The 23,749-nt window shown below is 39.4% G+C and overlaps 1 protein-coding gene across 3 annotated transcripts in view; it reads right to left on the bottom strand.

Moving 5' to 3' along the window:
- Nucleotides 1-619: 619 nt before the first annotated feature.
- ADGRF1 (adhesion G protein-coupled receptor F1) overlaps nucleotides 620-23,749 on the bottom strand; it is a 42,435-nt gene continuing 19,305 nt past the window's right edge. For 2 of the 3 annotated variants that reach the window (XM_015449336.3, XM_065543934.2), the window contains 10 exons: nucleotides 22,538-22,638; nucleotides 21,311-21,369; nucleotides 17,166-17,317; nucleotides 15,212-15,375; nucleotides 12,594-12,782; nucleotides 9,531-10,904; nucleotides 7,842-7,883; nucleotides 6,412-6,471; nucleotides 2,739-2,805; nucleotides 620-1,533 (listed from right to left, as the gene is read on the bottom strand). In XM_015449336.3, coding sequence (XP_015304822.3) covers nucleotides 1,478-1,533; nucleotides 2,739-2,805; nucleotides 6,412-6,471; nucleotides 7,842-7,883; nucleotides 9,531-10,904; nucleotides 12,594-12,782; nucleotides 15,212-15,375; nucleotides 17,166-17,317; nucleotides 21,311-21,369; nucleotides 22,538-22,638 — 2,264 coding nt within the window. In that variant the 3' untranslated portion in view covers nucleotides 620-1,477. The remainder of the gene's footprint in view (nucleotides 1,534-2,738; nucleotides 2,806-6,411; nucleotides 6,472-7,841; nucleotides 7,884-9,530; nucleotides 10,905-12,593; nucleotides 12,783-15,211; nucleotides 15,376-17,165; nucleotides 17,318-21,310; nucleotides 21,370-22,537; nucleotides 22,639-23,749) is intronic. The other variant, XM_074039046.1, reaches the window with a different exon arrangement.

Here is a 23,749-nt window from a genome sequence, read left to right as displayed (position 1 = left end):
GAGGAAATCTTTCTCTTAAAATTCTCTGTTGCCTCTTGTATTTATTTGTGGGGTGTAGAACCATCTGACTGGTCCTCAGTCATTTCCTTTGAACATCTAACTTTCATATTTCATACGTGCTGCACCTTGGTGCCTTGTGGAAATCTAACGTTGAATTTCTTTTAGGTATGCTTATTTAATTGACCACCACTAACTAGAAGTTCCCCCAGCTGTCTTTATTTGCATCGCATGAAGGCTTTCCATGTCAGGAGGCTAAGAGACACTCCTTAAGCCTCTCAAAACAGCAAGGATGAATCAAAGGTTTGGGTTCCTCTGGGCACTATGGTCAGGGCTGAAACTCAGGTAGGTGAGCCAAATATGATGGAAGTATGGAAGAGAAATGTTGCTTCATGTAGTATCAACTCCTGCTGCTCTATATGTCATCCAAAAGTGGCACTGGCCATACAAGAAAATAACTTCCACAAAGTGCCTATGGTGTATTATGAAAGAAAATAAGGACGTTTTAAGGTACCTCCCTGGAAGCTGACGACCAAATTCTCCCTTAATTTCTCTCTTACATAGAATTCTGGGAGTGGTGAACTGTGTAACTGACCTCATAAAGATTTACTAGAGCCGTAGGTAATTTTCAAGGCTTTTATTGGCTGTAGAAATGGTCTGGGAGACAAAAGTCCTAAAAATCCCCAATTCCCCTTAACTGACTTCACAATCTTTGGCAAGTCACTTTACCTCTCTGAGCCCCCATGCCCTCATCTCTGCACTAGGTCTGCCTTGACACTTCGGTTTGCAGGGTGTGGGACCAGATGAGAGTGCCTTGTAAACTGAAAAATGCCACATTACATATCAAATCACATTATTATACTTTCTGATAAATGGTTACAAAGCTATCTGAAATGGAAGTTTTCATTTTATTTCTGAATAACTTTCAACGTTAAGTGATAGAACCTAAAAAGCAAAAGCAAACATAAAATTCAACTAGAAGATTTGAAAGACAATTTTTTTTCCTCTAGGAAATTTGCACTAATAACTTTTCCCCACGCCCCCCAACCAGTAATTTTTTAACAAGAAAATGAACATGGCCTATTAATTTATCTAAAGCTATTTCATCAAATTTTCTTACTTCAATCCAGATTATTGGAAATGGCATGTGAACAGTGCTGTTTTATGAAAATAGAAACCATATTTATGGTCAAGGTACAACTGATACAATTTCCAGCAAAACCTGCTTTTCTGCATTTATGGAGCACTTTCTTTGAATCAAATCACATGGAAATAAATCTTCTTTTCATTTAATTGAAGACAAAAGGGAGTAGTAATGAAACCACTGAGACATTCTTGTTTTATTCCCAGACCCCTAAATCAGAAAACCCGATCGAATACCGAGCATAATTTCTTCATTGACATTTATCTCTAAATGTCAAGTTGTTTTGAAAATTTTTTCTTGATTTTATGGTTCCTTGCCTTATTCAGTTGAGAAAAACTAAGTTAGCATGATGTCGTTGGAGGAATCTCCAGTATGAGAAAATGCATAATGGCCTGAAGGGGAAAAAGAGGATAATAATTATTGCTACTCTGTTGAAATCAAGCATGAGACCAAAACGAAAATTAGCCTGTAGATTATTTTACAACCAGGAACAGTTTCAAAAATATTCTAGGGAAAGACAAAAAAATGTGTTTGGTGGAGAGAAATAGCATTTCACCGACACCCCAGAAGCTTGCATTTGTCAAGTATCTCTTATTTGAGAAATATCATGTTTTTCAAATATTGCTGGGAAATGATATAAAGTAGATTGAGATCACAATATGTTATTGCTGGAAGAATCTTAGTAATCTCTTAGCTTTTTATTTTACAGGTGAGGAGCAAATGCCCCCAAAAGGTAGAGACTTATAAAAAGCACTCAAGCTAACTGGTGGTAACAACATAACCCAAGGGTCTGGGACAAGTACATTCTCCAGACACTTGAACTTTATCTGGAATTTGAATAATTTAAATGGGAATATAAAATGAGTTTCTCATTTTCCTGCGTTAATGATGACATTAATATAACTGAATGTGAAATGGGACTTGAACTCTTAAGTATGATTTCAACTTAACTTGTAAGGCAGTGTCTCCTCCTCCACTTCTATGTTCCAACCTTCTCTCTCCTCCAAGAATGCTGTGACTACTTGCAATGTTTAAACACTGGTCTTGCAGTTGCTGAATAGCGCAGACTTTAGTAACCGCCAGTCAATGAACTTAGGGCCAATGCATGTCACAGGTGGAGGAGACAGTGCTCTTTCACTCTCCAGATGTGGCCCCTTCCTGCCCAGGGGCATTTTAGGGAGGAGGACATGTGCAACATCAGGGCACAAGCACCTGGCCACATGCCCACTGCTTGGCAGCTGGCACAAAGGGGTGATTCTCCAGTAAGGACATAAATGGTGTTAGTCTAACCACACTCCTTCCCCTCAAGGCCTCCATGATCAATGCCACAGATTTATATAATGTCAAACTGGGGAAATAGAGATAATTTGTGATGACCTTACATAAAGATACTCTCTGGTTCTCCATGAGCATCAAGTCGCCTACATTGTTCCGTCAGCCCTGAGCACAGCCCAGATGAACTCTGAAAACATGGCTGGCTGATAATCCCACACTTCTCACATGAGTTTCTTAGATGTTGCCATTGAAGTTTCTTCATATGGTACACTCATATTCTCTTTTCACACCTTTTATAACCTTTGGTTTAACTGTAACTCACCTTTGTTTTTCAGTGGGTTGAAAAGATTTGAGAATTTGGATTTGGCAGATAAATCTGATGAGTTTTGCTGTACAAAAGAAAAATGAGTTATTTGGACGTTAACAGCATTCTTTTACTGTTGGTCTGTATTTCCTGACTTCCTGATGTCATTAATGATTCTTTATTCCATTTTCATAGGTGTTATTCTCTTTTCAAGAATTTAGAATGGTTACTTTCTCACTTTCTTCTGCTTTAATCTATTTAAAATGCCTAAAAATTTATTTCCAAGTGAATACTGTGCTCCTGTATATTTTTGCAACTTCTACCAACAAACTAAAAAACAATTTTAAAGGTGGCGTTATCCCTTTCCATGTCTATGCTTACATTTCTTTGGATCACATTTGTTAATAGAAGAGAAACCCATGGAGGAAAAACAGTGCTCCTACTAAAAATGGCTCCCAATAAAGCTTTGTTTTACTCTTGCTCATCTTAGCTCTCAAACCTACTTGTGAATGACACTTTGGTCATTATTACAGAGGCTATATAGAGTTCAATAATTTAAAAACTGAATTATCAAATTAAGTAAAATATTTGAAACAAAAAGCATGTACTTATTGGGAAAGATAAAAGTGTTTACATACGTTATACATTTTTCCACTCATTAGTTCATCATTCATTTGTCCATTAATTTACCATCTCATATTGAATGCCTTTGTGTGCCAGATGCTGTTCTAGGCACTGGGAATATTGGAAGGAAAAAATTTCATTCCCTGCTACAGTCTATGCCACGAGGAAACCAAACCAAGGTGGGAAAAGCATATTCTTATAATATTCAGTAGATAGACCAGTGATAGTTTTTCAATTTTCACTGGTATTAAGGCACACTGAGCTCTGAAAAAAAAAGCCACAAAAATAAGAATTAAAAAGATTTGAAACTTTCAAAGCAAAATAATTAATTTTCTGGAATTCAGGACTCAGCAAACATTTAATGCTATAACCCTTAAAAAAAAATCCTAAGGTCAGGGATCATGGCACTTAAAATTGCATCCTGTACCATTTGGAGATAGGAATCTTAGGTTGCAACATACTCAACATGCTTCCCTGTGGTCTGGGAAGAAGCAGCCTCTTCAGGTTTGTGAAGTTATATGGGTCAAAGCAGTTGGCCAAATAACAGGCTCTGAGTTACTGGAAGTCAGATATAGGTCTGTAAATCTATTCTTTGTGGAGGGGGATCTGTCAAGGCCACCAGAGTCTGTGTCTTGAAGAATAGTTACAGAGAACATGCCTAGGGACAATGGAGGGCCAAGACAGGGGCCTGAGCATGGAGAGGATTTGGGGTCCATACAATGTGCTGTGGCTTGAAGGATGGTCTTTGCTGAGACTATTGCTAGCTCCTCTTTCATTCCCTCAGTCAACTATCATAGTCTCACTTAACTCTTTCAACCAATTGCCAATGAGAAAATCTTTGAATCCACCTATGACGTGGAAGCCCTCCTGCCCCTACTTCAAGTTGTCCCATCTTTCCAGACTGAACCAATATATACCTCACATGTACTGACTGATGTTTATGTCTCCCTAAAATGTATAAAATCAAGCTGTAATCCTCCCATCTTGGGCATACATTCTCAGAACCTCCTGAGGCTGTATCATGGCTCATGATCCTGAACCTTGGCAAATAAACTTCTAAATTGATTGAGACCTGTCTCAGATACTTTTTCAGTTAGAATCCCAATCTATTCATGTTGCTCCTCCTGCATCAGTATGGTATTTCCTATGCCAAGCCAAGCAGCTAATGCCTCCATCTTCAATCCAGCCATTCCCTCTGTCTTCCCAGAAGTCCTCTTCTGCCCATTATCCTCTTCTGCCCATTATCCTCGCTCTCTCTCTCTCATTTTTCAGAGTCTCTCTTCACTGGCTCACCCCTCCCAACATACGAACTTGTCACATCCTGGCAACTTCAACTGTAGCCTGTCACTACTGTCCTGGGTCTACGTCTGGTTAGCACTCTCACTGATTTTGCTCACCAGCGAGTTTCTTGGCAGGAATATTCATTAAGTGTTATCTCTTTCTCACCTTCTCGTCATCTATCATCTGGGGTCCTTGGGGTCCTGCTTTTTCATTCAAACTCTCTAAGAAAATTATCAATGCACATGTTTTCTTCTTGAAAAAAATGTATATTGGTTTTAAAACAAATGAGCCACCTAACCAGAAACAAAAATCTCATTTTTGTCACCTAATTTGGAAATAAAATTGAGGAGAAGGTACAAATACAGACACAGCAAAAGCCCTCACTGACCACTGCTGCCTTCTGAGAAGTGTCAGTGCTTGATGTTAGAACCAGAGAGAAACGAAACAGCGAGAAACCATCAGGCATTCTTGCTTTTGCTTTTGTTTTATTTTACTTGGGAGTATTTTTCCTTTGGTTTTCAAAAGAGAAAAATTTTGACTTTCTGCTTTGCAGAGTGGGGAGTGTCCTGTCTCATTATATTCACTAAAGGCTTTTTCTTTGATGTAGTCACATGTGCTGTAATTTTCTCCTTTTCGTAAGTGTAGATAATGACTCATTAGTTTCACAACTTCTGGTTCGAGTGATTTTTAGTTCTTCCAGACATAAAATCTAAATCCCAGAATGTGAGAACTTCTGCTTTGAATAACTAGTCCAACATTTGTTTTCTACATTTGAGAAAATTGAAACTCAAGAGACAAAGTGACTTTCCTAAGATCACACAGTCAATTGGTTACGAAGTCAGAAATACAAGGGCAGGACTGGTCCTCCTGCTCATGGGCTAGTGATCCCTAATTCATAGCAGTGCTGTCTACTGAAAAATGCAGACCAAGAAAGATTTTTTAATGCCAGAGGAAAATTTCCTTATTGATTTTTATTTCAAAAAGTTATATTGTCACTTGTAAAAATCTCTAAATACCCGTATAGGTTTAGATGCAGTTAAGTCAGTTGACTTTTATAAAATACAGAAATTCTCTGCTTTAGAACTCTTTCTGAAAGGCCCTCAGTGCCTTGCTGAAAAACAAAAGTCTAAATAACATTGAAAACACAAAATATGTGTTCAAGTACTTTTGTTTCTAAATATACTATCCTCATATGGATTATACTTTTATGGCAAAGAATGAAACAGAAATCCTCCATTTCCTTAAAAACTTGTCAGTTTGTAGACTTAAGAGCTAAGATTGCAAATAACAGAATCAGTGATATCAGCCTAAAAAAAGAAAATTATTAATACATAATAATTTTATATATTAGAAGTTGACCAAATTTAAAGACAAGAATGTAACCAAGATCTCCCCTTTTATCTTTCTAGAGAAGGAAAAATGGTTTACAGAAGGTTTGGAAAATCAGATGAAGAAAAGGGCCTTACTAGTTCTAAATATTGACAAGCAAGTCAGACTAAAGTAAATGCCATTGTTCAAAAGCGTTCACTCACAAACACCCACAGACCTCCATACTTAAGCATCCTTGTAAGTTTCCATGACTTCACAGTCATTCATTTGAACACTCATTCACTCAACAACTCTACTGTCGCTCATGTGCCAGGCTCCATGTCAGATACCAGGAATATCATGGTGAAAGAAATTCAAGGGGTTTACACAGAAGTTGACTTGCAGCAAGACGGTATAAAGAGAAGAATGCAAAACTGGAACTTCATGTATTAGATTCATGGCAATAGGAGATAATTACCTTTTCTGTTTGCTTCCAAGAACTTAAGGCAGACAACTTGTTGAACAGAAGTTGTCGCAGCTATAAGGGAAACAAAGAAATATTGAGGAGATACACATACAATCATACGCAGACAAATCAAGAATAACTGCAGCTTGAAATGATTACTTAATAGTATTATTTCCTAGAAGCACTTAGTAGGCCATGAATGGATATCTGGCAGAAAGATTATTTTCTTCATCTCTTTACCTATAAACAAAACCAGAATTCAACAAAGAACAGCAGTACCAAATGCCATACTCATTCAGATTTTAGACATTAGTAGTTGGCAATAATTACTAAATTGAAGTGTATCTTTGAAGTGAAGTGAATGGTTTCCTAACCACATGAATGGTAGGACAAGGCAATTATTTAGTACAATTAAGAACAGCAAATTGCTTCTTTGTAGATAGGGGTTTGTTCATGTGCAAAATTGTTCCTATAGTTAGCAACAATTTTGCTAATTATAAAATATTTTTATTTTCTTATTAAACCAAAGACTGTACATCTATTAGCTTACTGCCTTCACCTCTCCCAACAGAATTGTTTTATGCTTGGGTTTATGAAACAAGTATATTTAAAAATTTTTTTCTATTATCTTTCACTTAAACTCACTGTTCTTCACTGGGAATTTTATTTAATGTGAGAGGCTATTTATTTGTTTATTTTTCTTCAACAGTATACTTTACTTTTTAAAATATTTTTATTTCCATAGGTTATTGGGGAACAAGTGGTGTTTGGTTACATAAGTAAGTTCTTCAGTGAGATTCTGATGCACCCATCACCTGAGCAGTATATACTGCACCCAATTTGTAGTCTTTTATCCCTCACCCCCTTCCCACTCTTTTCCCTTGAGTCTGCAAAGTCCATTGTGTCATTTTTATGTCTTTGCATCCTCAAAGCTTATCTCCCACATATGAGTGAAAATATACGATGCTTGGTTTTCCATTCCTGAGTTACTTCACTTAAAATAATAGTCTGTGAGAGGCTACTAACATTTACTGCTTAAAACTCTACAATTATAGCAGTAGATATATCTTTCAGCATATTCTAAATAAATGGGTAGACTAATTGAAAGAACAAAAGAGAATTCACCTCTTAGCAAAGCAATTTTGCTATGGAATTACTGCCATACCATAATTTAAAGTAGAAAAGTCAAAGACAAAAAGAATTCCCCTTTTTTCCGACAACGTTTACATTACATGTTTGATTAGTTCTGTACAGCTTTATCAACAGTGACTGTTTAGTTCCTTTGTTTTCTGACTGAGCCTGACCTCTCTAAAAGCACAGAATTTTATTACAAAAGTACCCATAGTCCAACCTCTTATTACATGAATAAAGGCCTCAGAACAAAGGGGAGGGGGCCTAAGATGTCTGGGCTAGGGGTTAATGAGAAAAATAAATGCACATACCTTACTGTCCAAGAGTATTCCAAAGCATAAGATAAAAAATCCCTTAAAAAAAAAAGGAATAAATCACATGTATTGTATTTTTCTTTTCCAAAAAAGAAAGCATTTATATGTAACACTATTCACCCCACATTGAAACTGCTTTCTTGTCTGTCTCCCTAAGAGACTGTAGTCTACTTGAAAGCAAGAACACCGTGCGGCCTCCACAAGTGCGTGGCACTATGCAAAGTACTCAAAAATTTTTTTGTTGATGTCTAAATAAGCGAATGACCCGGTGAATGAAGTTTTGCATGTGGAGCTTCATTCTCCCCTATTGTACCGTCCCAACCCAAAACAAATAGCATCCTTTTCTGTCTGTATCTTAGTCTTTCTTTAGACCAGGTATTTAATGTCTAAGCATCTATGATGGCAGTAGGCACAGAGATCCAATCCTATGGCCAAGTGGAGGGATTTGACCTATAACAGCACCCTTTCCTTCCAGTACAGGTCTTGGGGAACCCTTGGTAAATGTTTTGATGGACCTTGAATTCCTTCTCTCAGGCATAGCTCCTTCAGTTGGTGCTTGTTCAGACAGTGTATCACCATGAGACTGTACTCCTGCTCCCCAACAGGAGCTCCCTAAACTTGTCACTGCTAGGGGCATGCTCTATGATTGCCCTCCATACTTGCACCTGACTGTTCACCGGCTGCTGAATAGATGGAGAACCAACTAGTTTTAGGAAACATCTATTGAGCATTTGTTATTTACCAGACAATGCGACAAGTACTAAATTATCTCATTTAACCCTCATATTTATTTGATGATGTAAGTATTATTATCTCTATTTAAAAGACTAGAGAATTGAGAGACAGAAAGATTAAGCAATGTGCTAGAGGTCAAACAGTTTGTAAAGTGATGTATTTGAGCCCAGACCTATTTAACTCTAGAGCTCAAACGTTTAACCACCACTTCCCTGAGTCATTGTCTGAGGTGGTCCAACAAAACCTTCACTGAACTGGGATCGAAGGCTGTCATCCAGATTCATCAAAACCTAATGACTGCTTTGTCTACCTCCTCTCTGAACACTCTCTGACTGTGCCAAGTAAAAACCCATTCTTTGTAGCAGAGATTAGCAAACTTTTTCTGTGATGAGCCAGGTGGTAAGTACTTTAGGCTTTGTGGGCTATACAGTTTCTTTTGCAACTACTTAACTCTGCCCTTGCAGTGAAAGCAGCCATAGACCATATGTACATAAATAAGCATGGCTGTATTCCAATAAAACTTTATTTACAAAAACAGGCTACTGGTTGCATTTTGCTAGCCCCTTCTCTATTGCACCCTAGGAAATTCCTTTGCACCATTCAGAGTCAACAAGTACTTATAATATATTTCCCTTTCTCTGTTTATTTTTTTCCCAGAGTTCTGCATAAGAGAAAGAGAACTGAGTCAGCAGCAAGACTGTTTGTCATAAGAACTCTAATAGATTTAAAACCCTGTAATGGGTTACTGAAGAATTCCAATATTCTGCTTCAGTATGATAGTAACTAAGTAAGAAAAAGAATGTTTTTCTATTTATTGTTTCCATGCAGTTTTTCTGATGGTCTTGCTGGAGGCAGGGAGATGAGATAATCTCTAGAGTGGTTTTATCTATCTGAGTTCTCTACTTATTCCAGTTACTTGACAATACAATAGGTTATTGTTATTGTTCTCACCTGTAATGCATTGAGTAAAGCAAAAATAACATGCCAAGCCGGATTCTGGTTGTCCACTAGTGTTCCTATTCCAAAGCCCCAGGTGAGCCCTAGCAGAGGGGTCAGAATGAGGAGGCTCTTCCCCATGCGGACGATGGTGGCCTTGTCATCCCGACTCAGTCTTTCCCCAACAGCCGGCCTCCAGAGCTTTGTGAGAACTAGCAGCACCACAATGAAGTTCACAGCCACAATAGCCAGTGCAGGGACAACAAAAGCCAGGAGTGGTTTGCTTCCATTGGACCAGTTAAGCCAACACACATCTTTCCTTGTGTAGGTATTGCTAGGTTGTGTGACAGCAATGGTAATGACAGATATAATGAGAGGGCACCCATAACCCAGGCAAAATCCGACAGCCACCATCAAATGCCGGGCCATGTGATGGAACACGAGGATGATCCGGTAAGCCAGCAGGATGCCAAGCATGAGCATCCAGAAGAACAAAGAGAGGTAGAAGACATGTGTAAAGAACACAGCAGCTGTACAGACTCCAGAAGAGTTCACCATGGCATCCACTGTGGCACCAACAATAAACCAGATATCAGCAATCAAGAGGGACAGGGCTATGTTCACCATGCAAATATGACGTGTGTGAGAGGTTGGGCTTTTCTTAATCTGCTTCCAAAACAGAGCCTCGATGATCAGGCATAAGATGAGACTTCCAATGGAGATACCCAGTCCCACATAGGTGATCCATTTTACCACGGGGAGGATCGTAGCGGGGACAAAAGGTGACATCAACATGGAGAAGGAGGTCAAGTGAGTACATCGGCACACCACGGTGTCTGGAGTTTCATTCACTAGGTGGCAGCCTGCATTGTTCCACTGCAAATGACTGAAATCCCAAAACACACAACGAGGCTGGCTCAGGTTTGACTCTATCTTGGAAAAAAATAGGAAAACTTCATCTATGGAATAGTTTTGAATTACTGTGGATATCACAGGTCCATTGACCTGAGCATTTCCATTTTTGGAAATGGGTAGAATGTTCCCCAAAGTCAACGAGGCCATGCTGATAATAGTTTCTGGAAGGGATCTCTGGAATTGGTCTTTCCAAATTAACACACGGCCTCTGATGGGAATACTTGAATTTTGGGGTAATATTTCAATCTGATAGCTGTAATCCATTTTGGGTTGACTTTTGGTCACTGGAATCCCTTTCCAGTTAATGAATTTCCGAGAAAAATTCAGAGGAAGAGCTGTCGGAGGCACCAGAGTGCTGATGTTTTCCAATGTCTGTAGTAACCGTGAGCTGGCATGCTTTTCTTCCTTCAGTAAGACTGTCCAGTTGGTTACTAAGGCTGAATTAAGGATATTGTCAGCTATATTGATGACATCCTGAAACACAAGGATGAAAGTCGGTTTGTGTTTTTGAATAAACAGATAAGAAGACTAGCAGTGGATAGTAATTAGCATTAATTACAGGAAAAATGCCCAGAGAATTGGCTCAGTCACGAACCACATTAAAACTCATCAATCAAATTTAGCTCAGTTCCTCTGTACAGTAGAAGCTTTGGGCAAAATCTTGGGTCAGCAGAATCATGTAAGTTCCAGGGTGATCACCCCAGAGCATTTGTAAATGCACTAGGGCTTCAGGACGAATGAGAAAGCATCCTGTAATTTCAGCTGCACACGTGATGTGCATTTCCTCCTCCCTGAGATGGCAAAAATGACTGCACTGCTATTCAGGCTGAGGCTCAAAGATGCAGACACTACCTTGTACTGCTTTCCCATATTATGTTTGTTCTGCTAACACCAGAAGTTCAAAACTCACATAAGAGATGCTCACATTTTTAGGTTTCTTGTTTTCTACAGTTGTTATGTTTCTTGTTTCCTACCGCATAAAGCAAAACAATTTTTAAAGTCTGGACCCAAGCATTGAACTGTCATGGGTTTTAAGGGTCAGTCTTAGCTTGAGAGATTCATTTTCCAAGCAAATCCTTGGAAGTTGTTACTTTTTCCCAAAGAATCTCTTCTCTTGCTTATGGGGCTGGCTCCCAGACATTCTGTGGCAAGCATCTGTCACTCCAAGTGAGTCTTACCCTGACCCAGCCCTCTCTGCCGTCTAGCCCAGAATCCCATGATTGTTCTACTTCTACTGCCCCTAGAAAACTATTTTCTTTTGCTTTGTGTTTGTCTGCTTTGTTTTCACTCTTCATTGTATTTTTAGCATTTTTGTGTCATTTTGTTTCAGTTGATCTCTTGTAAACAACATGTGGTCAGGTTTTAAAAAAACAAATTAGAGTATCTTTTCTTTAACTCAGGGAGTTTAACTTACTGATATTTACTGTCACTTCTGAAACAATTTTAATCATATATAGTTAAGTATTATTGTGTGATTTAACATATATTATATAATCCAATTTTGTAAAACATTGTGTCCTTTAACATATAAAATGTATACATCCAAAATGTTTGGAAGGATATTTATTGAACAAATATTTATTGATCACATGCTATACATCACTTGTCATTCTTCTAGGTACCGAGGTGATACCTAAAATGTAAGCTTTTAAAATGTCTATTTTAAAGTGCAGGCTACAGATACTTTATTTTTCTTTTTGCTCATTTGCACTTCTTATAGTGACCAAGTATCATTTATGTAATTTGCAAGTTAATCTTTAAATATCCAACTAAACCATAAATTCTTCAGTTAAGAGAAGTTGTTATGAAGGGAGTTCTTAAAATATACACTGTTCAAGTCTGAGCTTGTGGCCACAGGAAAGAAAAATTATAGACTGCAAACATGTTGAAAAGTCAGTACCTGTGGCACATAATGCAAAAGTTCACCCTCTCCTCTAAGCCAGGTGCTGCCCAGGTAATCTGCATAAGAGCAGCTCCGTCTTCCTTTGAACCCACACAATTGATCCCGAGTTCCTTGTATACCTCAGAGGACACAGTAAAGTTCACATAAGGACTCTTACATGGCTTTCTCTCTTTTCCAATAGTTCCTCATCTTTAAGGCTTTGTCATTCCTCCTACGGGATCAAGCATTTAAAGTGACCCCTAAGCACAGGCAGACCATACCTCCATTGTTGAATTGGACACCCTGAAATGGCTGGCCAGTGACAGAGATGAAACATTGCTCAGAATCGACACCACCGAAGCCAGATTCCCCGCTGTGGTTGATGGGCTTTGCCGAATGATGACGGAAAGATTTTGCACCAAGGATGACACAGCTGCCTCAGTGGCATTGCCTGCAATCATACTGAAACTCTAGAAGCAAAAATGGTTACATTCTAGAAAACAATGACATGCTGTGTTTTATCAAATTTAAATCAAATGTCTTGGCCATATAGAACTAACATTTGTATGGTGTGTTCTAATGTGGGATAATTACATAACAATAGTAACAAAGGCTGTTATTCAGTGATTTCTATATTTTAGACATTGCACTAGATGCTTTACCAGGGATTCATTGATTGAATTCTTTCAACATTCTTTGAGGGAGGCACCATTATTATTTTCATTTTATAGCTAAGGAAACTGAAACTTGAAAAGATTTACTAAAAATCATTTTAATATAAATTATTATCCTAATTATACAGAAACTCATGGTCAATGAGATTTAATGACCTTCCAAAGAGCACTCAGCTGGAAATGTTAGAGTAGGTACTAATCCTGTGTTATGTTCACCACACTACGCTGAGAATGCTTTGTAAGATGGGAAAAGGGAGAAACATACATGGAGATTTGACTACTGGGCTTGTGCCAGCCCCCGTTTTGTCACAAGATTTGGAGTTTTTTCTTTTTCTTTTTTTGTGACGGAGTCTTGCTCTGTCACCCAGGCTGGAGTACAGTGGTGCGATCTCAGCTCACTGCAACCTCTGCCTCCTGGGTTCAAGAGATTCTCCTGCCTCAGCTTCCTGAGTAGCTGGGATTACAGGCATGCACGCCCAGATAATTGTTTTTGTATTCTTAGTAGAGATGGGATTTCGCCATGTTGGCCAGCCTGGTCTTGAACTCTTGACCTTGTGATCTGCCCACCTCGGCCTCCCAAAGTGCTAGGATTACAGGCGTGAGCCACCACGCCCAGCCCTAGATTTGGAGTTTTACTTCTTTCTTGAAGCTCCCATCTGCTTCTACTACACTAGGCTAATTTGGAAAGCAACAAAGAAGGGTTGTCCCCTTCCATTCAACATAAGTCCACTCGGGAGTCCAAGTGCCCCCCATTTTCCTTCTTGTTCTTCTCAACGGACAATGCCGTTTTCTGTTCAAGGTACCTGGGATCTGCCTGGAGCGAACTAGTCTCAACTATTGCTCATGTCCAGAATTGAGGCAACGAAGGCAAAAGCAAGAAGAGACCCCAGAAGCTAGCTAATCTAATCCCCTTCCCCAGTTTACAGATGAGGAAACTGAGATCCAGAAAGGGAGAAGTAAACATTCCACAGTCCTCCGATGAATACCATTCTGAGGTTTTCTATTGCATCAGCAGCAGCAAGGTCTCTGGTTGGAATAGAAGTTCTGCTCAATATGGAAATCTACTTGCTGAACAGTATCTGTGAACTGGTCTTGGGGTCCTTCTTTTCTGTGACTTGAGTTCTTCTGATTCCTAGATATTTATTTCCTTCTTTCTATTTTCCTTGTCTTAATACTTGAAGCTTCCTAAGAGAGCATCATGTGGAGGGCATAGCACGTGATATGGTTTTGCTCTGTGTCCCCACCCAAATCCTATGTCGAGTTATAATTCCCAGTGTTGGAGGTGGGGCCTAGTGGGAGATGATTGGATCATGGAGGTGGTTTCTAATGGTTTAGCACCATCCCCCACATGCTGTTTCATGATACAGTTCTCAAAGGAACTGGTTGTTTAAAAGTGTGTAGTACCTCCCCCATTCTCTCTCTCTCTCTTTCTCTCTCTCTCTTTCTCTGTCCTGTCACCATATGAGGATGTGCTTACTTCCCTTTCGCCTCTTGCCATGATTGTAAGTTTCCTGAGGCCTCCCCAGATACGCCTTCTGTACATCCTGCACAACAGTGAGTCAAACCTCTTTTTCTTTATAAACTACCCAGTCTCAGGTAGTTCTTTATAACAATGTGAGAACAGACTAATACAGCACTGGACTGGGAGTCAGGTGACCATGCTTCTAATTCAAAACTATTGCTACCAAAGAAACTATTGACCCCTTGGTCTTTTGTTTTCTGATCTGTAAAATGAGGTTGGTAAACCAGATGCCCCTTAAGGTCCATTGCAGTTCAATCATTTTATAAGGTTCACCTTTGTCTGACCCACTCCTTGCCCTAATTTCTGATATAGATATATCCTTACTTGTACGAAGCCTGCTAGCTTATGACTCACACCTTCACTCCTCTTTAATTTCCAGGTCTTCTGAACTTCTAAGACCAGTTTAGTTGCTGCTCTACCATCCATCACAGACCTCCTCAGCATTGATACACTCCTCCACAACACCTCTGCCTGAGAAAACTATCAGCTCTGTCTTTTGTGTTGCAACCTAGACTCTGCTGCCCAGACGCTACCACCCATGCACGACTCCACGGGTTCACCAAGGTCTGATGTCTCCTTGCTCTTTGCATACTGGCCAGTTATGCACGTAGGTATACTTACCCTCCACCTAGCCATGCTAACTGGGAGATTGCCGCTCTGAAACTCGAAACCAGGGCAAGTCTACAAAGTGAAAATGCCTCACCTTCTTCAGTTCTTCAAGCTGAGGGAGCACGCAAGTCTCCCTTATGGCCTGCCACCCAGATGATTGGCACCTGGCTGTGATGCTTCCCCTGTAGCCACTGCTGCAGGGCAGGGTATATTCATCATCCTCGGACCCAAATCCAAAGACAATGTCATTACACTGGGCTGGAAACAAAAGAAGACAACGAAGAAAAATGATCCTAGAATATCCTGGCACTCTATATACACCATGTAGTCATGTTTAACTGTTTTGGAAGTCATATTTTTGGAGATGAAATCCAGGCAAAATTCAGAAGTAGGAGAAGTTTGTCTTTGATGCCCAGCTTCCTGACCCCTCCTTCCAGGTGTCTGATCTGTGCCAACAATATCACCTTTAATGGGCTATCAACTAGTAAGTATTAGGTGATAATAAGGAATGATGTGATCACTCTCAGGAAATATTTTTACTCTTTAAAGGAACATTAGAAAGCCAGACAATTTTCCAGACACTATAGAATAAAGCAGTAATGATATGGTTAAAAGATGGGCAATTGTTATTTGTGAGTAGCACTTCCTACCTGTACTCCTTTAAGCATTTCTCACATTGCAACCAATTGGTACTCTTGCTGATGGCTCTTAGTAATGCATTCTTACCATGATTGGAACTAGGAGATAGAGACATTAACTAAAAGATACACAAGGGCTATGATTTTTTTTTTTTTTTTTGCGATGGAGTTTCACTCTTGTTGTCCAGGCTGGAGGACAGTGGTGTGATCTCTGCTCACTGCAACCTCTACCTCCCAGGCTCAAGTGATTCTCCTGCCTCAGCCTCCCTATATCTGGGATTACAGGTGCACATCACCATGCCTGGCTATGTATGTATGTATGTATGTATGTATGTATGTATGTATTTATTTATTGTGACCAAGTCTTGCTCTGTCGCCCAGGCTGGAGTTAAGTGGAGCCATCTCGACTCACTGCAACCTCCACCTCCCAGATTCAAGCGATTCCCCTGCCTTGGCCTCCCAAGTACCTGGGATTACAGGTGCGTACCACCACGCCTGGCTAATTTTTTTTTTTTTTTTTTTTTTTTTAGTAGAGGCGGGATTTCACTATGTTGGCCAGGCTGGTCTCAAACTTCTGATCTCATGCAATCTGCCCGCCTTGGCCTCCCAAAGTTCTGGGATTACAGGCGTAAGTCACTGCGCCGGGCCTGGCTAACTTTTGTGTTTTTAGTAGAGACGGGGTTTCACCATGTTGGCCAAGCTGATCGTGATCTCCTGACCTCAAATGATCTGCCCACCCTGGCCTCCCAAAGTGCTAGGATTACGGATGTGAGCCACCGCACCCAGTCAGGGTTAAGATTTTTGTTTGTTTTCACCATTGCTGCATTTTAACTATGTAGACACTTTGGACTCTCAGTAAATATTTATCGAATAAATGTTGTTGAAAGAGAGTGGTACAAATTTTGGTAGGAAAGGCGTAAGATTTAATGTAAAAGGAAAAGATAAATATATGAAGAAAAACTGTGTGTGTGTGTGTGTGTGTGTCTGTCTGTCTGTCTGTGTCTGTCTGTCTGTCTGTGTCTGTCTGTCTGTCTGTCTTTATATGTGTTAAAGACATGATTTCTTGGATTGCGACTTAGGAATATTGTCAGCCTTAGGACGCTTTCAACACGTATACCAGTCAACTATTGCTGAGCCCTTTCCCTCACAGCCTGCAGGGAAGTCAGTTCTCCACACTGTTTACACTAAGAGGTACAGATCAGAATTCCAACTAGCAAGAATTTGAAATAGTCAGTTGAAGTTAAGTTTCATCATGGCGGGGTGCGGGGAAACAGCTGCCTGTTTGTACTGAAAGGCAGTTAGAGAACAATTCTTTATTGAAATGTCTCAAATCTACTTCCTGAGGACACAAATGAACTACTAATTAAAGGGGTCTCTTAACCTAAGCAGAGAATGAGAATCCAGCATTACCTTTTCTGAACACTCTGAAAGAGCAGTCTTCTAATGGAAACAGCATGTGAAGGGCTGTCTTAGCCTTCTTGGCAACCTGTTCAATGGCTGACAGCAGTTCAGATGCACTGCTGGAACCAACAACTTCATACCCAGCAACAATGCTTCCATTTCTGCAGTGATTATGGGGAAAGAGAAATGAGATTCACTACTTATTCGTTCATTCACTCAGGGCCTATGATATGTGTACATGGCATTGGGTCCACAGGAATAAAGAAACAGAGCTTACATTCTAGTGGACAAGGCAAGGCAAATAAAAAACAAGTATCCACCCAAAATACATACATATATATATAAATTTATCTGTATATATACTTACCCTCCACCTAGCCATGCTCACTGGGAATATCTATATATATACAGATATAATTATGGGACCCCACATTAAATAAAGCTGGTTAGTGAAGGCTTTTTTGTGCTGAGGGTCTTTGAAGCTGAGGCCTGCGGCCAGCTATGCAAAGAAAAAAAGCCAGCTATGCAAAGAACATTGGTGTGGAATGTCAGCACACGTAAAGGTCCTGAGGCAGGAAAATGCCTGTGAGTTTGACAAGCTTAAATACTAGGATGATTGAAATTCAACAGCAAGGGAACAACAGCAGGAGATGATATTGGAGTGGTACCAGGAGCCAGATCTCATAGGACATTAGAGTTGGGATTTCATTCTTTATTAAAAAGTTTTCTTCTTTATTAAAAGGTAGTGGCATCATAAGATTTATCTTTTAAGACCATAAGGGCTGCTGTGTAGAAAACAGATGGAAGGGAAGCCAGCAAGGAACAGGGAACCCAGTTAGGAAAGAGCTGGGGGTGGCTTGAACTAGTTGGGTAGCTGTGCATGTGGTCAAATTCAGGTTTTATTTGGAGCTAGAGCCATAGAACTTACTAATGGAGAAGATTTGGGGTATGAAAGAAAGAAATTAGTCAATAATTCCAAGGAATGGAAAAACAAGTTTTTGTATATTCTTACAATGGAGTACTACTGGGCTACAAGAAGGAAGGAACCACTGATAGAAAAATGAGGATGAATCTCAATGACATTATGCTGAGTGAAAGAAACCAAACACGAAAAAAAAAAAAAAAAAACTGGATTATTCTATTTACGTGAAGTTCTGGAATAGACTAAACTTTTGGGGTTGTGAGAATGCTCCATCTTGATAGGAAGGGACTTGCACAAGCTTTTGTCAAAGCTGCTCGAGTTGTACCCAAAGCTTGAGCACATAACTGTGTGCAAGTTATACCTCAATAAAAGAAATTATAGCACAGGATGGCTCCAAGGATTGGGTCTCTGCAAGTGGAAGAATAGCATTGCTGTAATGGAAGTAGGGAAGACAGTGGGAAAAATAAGTTGTAGGTTAGGAAGGGGAGAGTCAGAGGATTCCCAGTTTGAACATGTGACATTTGACATGCCAGCTGGAAAACCAAGTGGAGATTTTCAAGTAGGCAGTTGGATATTTGGGTCTAGAGTTCAGGGGAGTGCCCAAGCTCAAGTAATAAATTTAGAATCTATCAGCATACAGATGTGTTTGAAACCATGAAAGCACGAGATCACATATATTAAGTCAATCCTGCAATAATAAATCACAAGATAAGCAGTGTACCATTCCCATTTTATAGATAAGAGAACTGAGGCCCTATGAGAAGTTGGGTCAGAAAATTATTCATTACTAATTGATCAGAAGCTCTGCAGCTCAAATTCGTACTACATTGAACTTCTGCTCACAATGTATAAATAAGTGCAGACACCCTTTTGTGTAATGATGGTCGCAATACCTTTGCATCGATATGTCCCTTCTATTGATTACGAAGTATTTTCCTGCTTATTACTGATTTGATTTAATGAAGTTAAACCAGGTTCCACAGGTGTATAACTGTCCTGTTTGACAGATAAGTAAATACAATGAGAGATTAAGATTTATTTTAATCTGGGCATGGTGACTCATGCCTGTAATTCCAGCATTTTGGGAGGCCAAGGTGGGTGGATCATTTGAGGCCAGAAGTTTGAGACCAGCCAGGTCAACATGGTGAAAACCTTCTTTATTTTTCAAAAGAATTTTTTAAAAAGACATTTATTTTAAATCATATATGCAAAACGTAAAACTTTAGACTGGGCTTGGTGTCTCATGCATGTAATCCCAGTATTATGGGAAGCTGAGGTAGGAAGATCGCTAGAGCCCAGGAGTTTAAGACCAGCCTGAGCAACGTAGCAAGACCTCAACTAATTAGCCAAGCATGGTGGCACATGCCTGTGGTCCTAGCTACCAGGGAGGCATAGGTGGAATTGCTTGAACCCAGGTGGTCAAGGCTGCAGTGAACTGAGATCGTACCACTCCACTCCAGCATGGACAACAGAGTGAGACCCCATATTAAAACAAAATGAAACAAAACAAAAGTAAAACCTCAAAAGTTGTAGTTTATAGACTTGTGCCTACTTTTACTGTGATTTTGTCTACAAATTATTGCAGACAGCTTATAAGATATACATGATAGAATATAAAGTAGAAGTATAGATAGAAAACAAGGATAACAGAAAAGAAAAATATGAATATTGAAAGTATGATTAACTATATAAATTTCAATATAAAAAAAGAAGCAGTGTTTTTGCTAGTATTGAATTTTAAAGAAAACTATACATGTATGACTTAAAAGGACAATGCCCAGGACAATGTGTTTATAGCAAATGCTGTTGAAAATTTTCTATGGGTTGGCCGGACGCAGTGGCTCACACCTGTAATCCCAGCACTTTGGGAAGCCAAGGCAGGCAGATCATGAGGTCAGGAGATCAAGACCATCCTGGCTAACATGGTGAAACCTGTCTCTACTAAAAATACAAAAAAATTAGCCAGGCGTGGTGGTGGGCACCTGTAGTCCCAGCTACTCGGGAGGCTGAGGCAGGAGGATGGCGTGAACCTGGGAGGTGGAGGTTGCAGTGAGCCGAGAACGTGCCACTGCACTCAAGCCTGGGTGACAGAGCGAGACTCCATCTCAAAAAAAAAAAAAAAAAAAAAAAGAAAAAAGAAAAGAAAAGAAAAAGAAAATTTCCTATGGGTGTTTTTAAGTTAACTGTGAAAAAAATATAACAAGTCAAGTTCTCTGACCTCTAAGCCACTTTCTCTAACAAGCAGACAGACTATTAATAGTTGGTAATTAATGTACACGTAGATAACTAACTAAACAACTTTTGGAATTAAGGCATAAACAAAAAGATAATTTACTAAATATTTCTTTATTTGCTGTAAACAATGACTACTGGGTTTTGAACTATGATGTATACATGATGTCTGTGCAAAGATATTTCGCCCAAAGCCCCACTTCTGGCTCCAAATTATGAGGCATCATATCTCCTGTGGTTGCTGAAGGAGAAAATCCACCCTTCGACAACCCACAACCCTTATCCCCAACCCTCACTTTTTCCCATGGACGAGCACCATGATCTCCTGCCTTCTTCCAAGTTTCTGCCCTACTACTATTGTTTTGTACTTCTACTCACTGATCCACAGTTTTGAGAATGCTTTTCAATATTTAAGGTCCTAGGCCAGATGTGGAGGCTCATGCCTGAAATCCCAGCACTTTGGGGGCCGAGGCAGGCAGATCACCTGAGGTCAGGGGTTTGAGACCAGCATGGCCAACATGGTGAAACCCTGTCTCTACTAAAAATACAAAAAAGTTAGCTGGATGTCGTGGTGGGTGCCTGTAATCCCAGCTACTTGGGAGGTTGAGGCAGGATAATCTCTTGAACCCCGTAGGCAGAGGTTGCAGGGTTACAGTGAGCCTAGATTGCACCATTGCACTCCAGCCTGGGTGATTAAATTAATTTAATTTAAAAATTTTAATTAAATTTTAAATTTTTAAATTAAAAATTAATTTTAATTTTTACAGAGTGAAACTGTCAAAAAAAAATTTAAGGTCCTAAACTCATGTAAGTAAGAATCCAGGCTTTCCTCTTCAGACTTTTTAAAGCATTACAGATCCTTCTTCACTTAGTAAAAATCCTACTATAAAGATGAATGCTGTCCTGTTTTCTGTCAGGGTCATCTAAAAACAGCTCTCTGCCTTCTGCAGAACTGGCCCCCAATTCTTAGATGCCCTTCTAAGACCATTGTGTTACTTACCGAAATTGGGTGACCTGAACAGACTCAAAACCTTGAATTCTTTTGTATGCTTTTTTAAGCTTAGAAAGAGAACAAAGAGCAATGTGTTAATTCTTCTTCCCATACTTCAGAAAGACATTTGAGCAAAAAGTTGAAACAGACAATAAATAAATCAACAGTAGCAAAGGAGTAACGAAAAGAGATACAGTGGGAAATAATTGCATGTCATACAAATACAGTTAAAATAACAGTTGTGAATGTATACACACACACACATATCCATACATATACATGTATAAAATGTACGTTTGAGATTGCTAATATATTGTGAATAACCAACTGCTTAGAATAGGAGATGAATTTGATGCCAGATCATAGAATAAATTTACCCAAAATCCATTTTTCCTTGGCTATTAATTTTTACAGGTACTTAGACTGAATCCATCTATTAAGTATTTGCTCGGGTCTTCAGTTAGAGCTACACCTGAGCCAGCATCCTAGGTGGAGGGACACTGATCTAGTTTTTATGTGACTTTATTATAAAATTGAGAGTTTTGCTTATTAACTCTCTTCACTCTCTAACAACAGAGTTTTCTTTATAGAATAAATCCCAAATGCTGACAGTTGAGCTTACATCACGAATTTTTTTTTTTTTTTTTTTTTTTTTTTTTTTGAGGTGGAGTCTCACTCTGTTACCCAGGCTGGAGTGCAATGGCACAATCTCAGCTAACTACAAACTTCACCTCCCGGATTCAAGCGATTCTTGTGCCTCATCACCTGAGTATCTGGGATTACAGGTGTATGTCACATGCCCTGCTAATTTTTGTATTTTTTGGTAGAGATTGGGTTTCACCATGCTGGCCAGCTGGTCTCGAACTCCTGACCTCAAGTGATCTGCCTACCTCAGCCTCCCAAAATACTGGGATTACAGGTGTGAGCCACTGCACCCAGCCCATAAAAATTTTTTATAAAAAATAAAGAGAGAAAATAATCAAGAAGTCTTAGTATATTACTCAAATAAGTGAGCAAAACTGAACACAGCAAAAGTGCAAAGAAGTCAGCTGCTAAACTTTCCTAGAAAGAAGATGCTCAGAGAATTTCAACTGTGGGCAGAGCAAATAACTGCTCTGTAATAGCTCACTGAAAATGAATAATTAAGAATATATATTAAATATACATGCTGAATTGAAAACATTTGAACTTGAGCGTAGCAAACAATTCCTTATATAATGAGTAGAAAGAGCTTACTTGAATTTCAATTCCAGTTGCATATTTGGAGTATATAGCAGAAGATGAATTCAAAAGGTCATTTGTAAATCTTTCATTAATTTTGAAAGTGCCCCAAATCTCTGTAGGAAATAAAAATAAGTTTATAGATATAATATATTTCTAACTTGATTTTATTAGTAGCATACAATTATAGAAGTACAATTTGGAGTCATCTATTCAACAGTGATGTTTCAAATTTTTTTCATAAGAAATATTCACCTAAAATAACACAGGATGCATACATAAAACCAGAGTTTTCAATTGCAGATTTGGAACAGTTAATAGGGAAGTACTGGTAGTCAAGGCAACCTTAAAACTAGGTAAATGCGTGGCCTCTCATGTGTCACTAACGAAAGCATTCACTGAACACTGAAATGTGTCTTCATCTAGGCAATAAGCTTAAGCATTGTCCCTATTAAAAATTAAAAGACGACACTAACAGCAGCACTACTTGCTAACTCCAACACCTTCCTTACCTACCCATTGCCAGTACTTCTCTGCACTGGGACAATTCTCTATGTGGACAAATCCCATTTATCCTTCATTCAGGACCTAATCAAATGTCATCTCTTCCACAAAGGTCTTCTCTAATCCTCAGATGCAGAGTCTTTCTCTCCTATAAATTCTTACAGTACTTTATCCCTATCTCCCTCCCAGCCTCTTACATATTCCTAAACATTGATTTGTGTACGTCTCATCTATGCACATCTCCACAGTACTGTGGGAAGCTCCTCATAAGTGTCATCCCTGTCTGATCCAGCTTGGTATCTTTCAAAGACGGATTAGACATGGACCATCTTTTCTTCCCTTCCCTTCCCTTCCCTTCCCTTCCCTTCCCTTCCCTTCCCTTCCCTTCCCTTCCCTTCCCTTCCCTTCCCTTCCCTTCCCTTCCCTTCCCTTCCCTTCTCTCCCCTCCCCTCCCCTCCCCTTCCTTCCCCTCCCCTTCCCTTCCCTTCTCTTCTTTCCTTCCTTCCTTCCTTGTTTCTTTCTTTCTTTCTTTCTTTCTTTCTTTCTTTCTTTCTTTCTTTCTTTCTTTCTTTCTTTCTTTCTTTCTTTCTTTCTTTCTTTCTTTCTTTCTGTCTCTCTCTCTCTCTTTCTTTCTTTCTTTCTTTCTGTCTTTCTCTCTCTCTCTCTCTTTCTTTCTTTCTTTCTTTCTTTCTTTCTGTCTTTCTCTCTCTCTCTCTCTCTCTC

This window comes from Macaca fascicularis, chromosome 4, assembly GCF_037993035.2.
Source record: "Macaca fascicularis isolate 582-1 chromosome 4, T2T-MFA8v1.1".
Lineage (NCBI taxonomy): Eukaryota > Metazoa > Chordata > Mammalia > Primates > Cercopithecidae > Macaca > Macaca fascicularis.
This window is presented reverse-complemented; position numbering and strand designations above follow the sequence as displayed.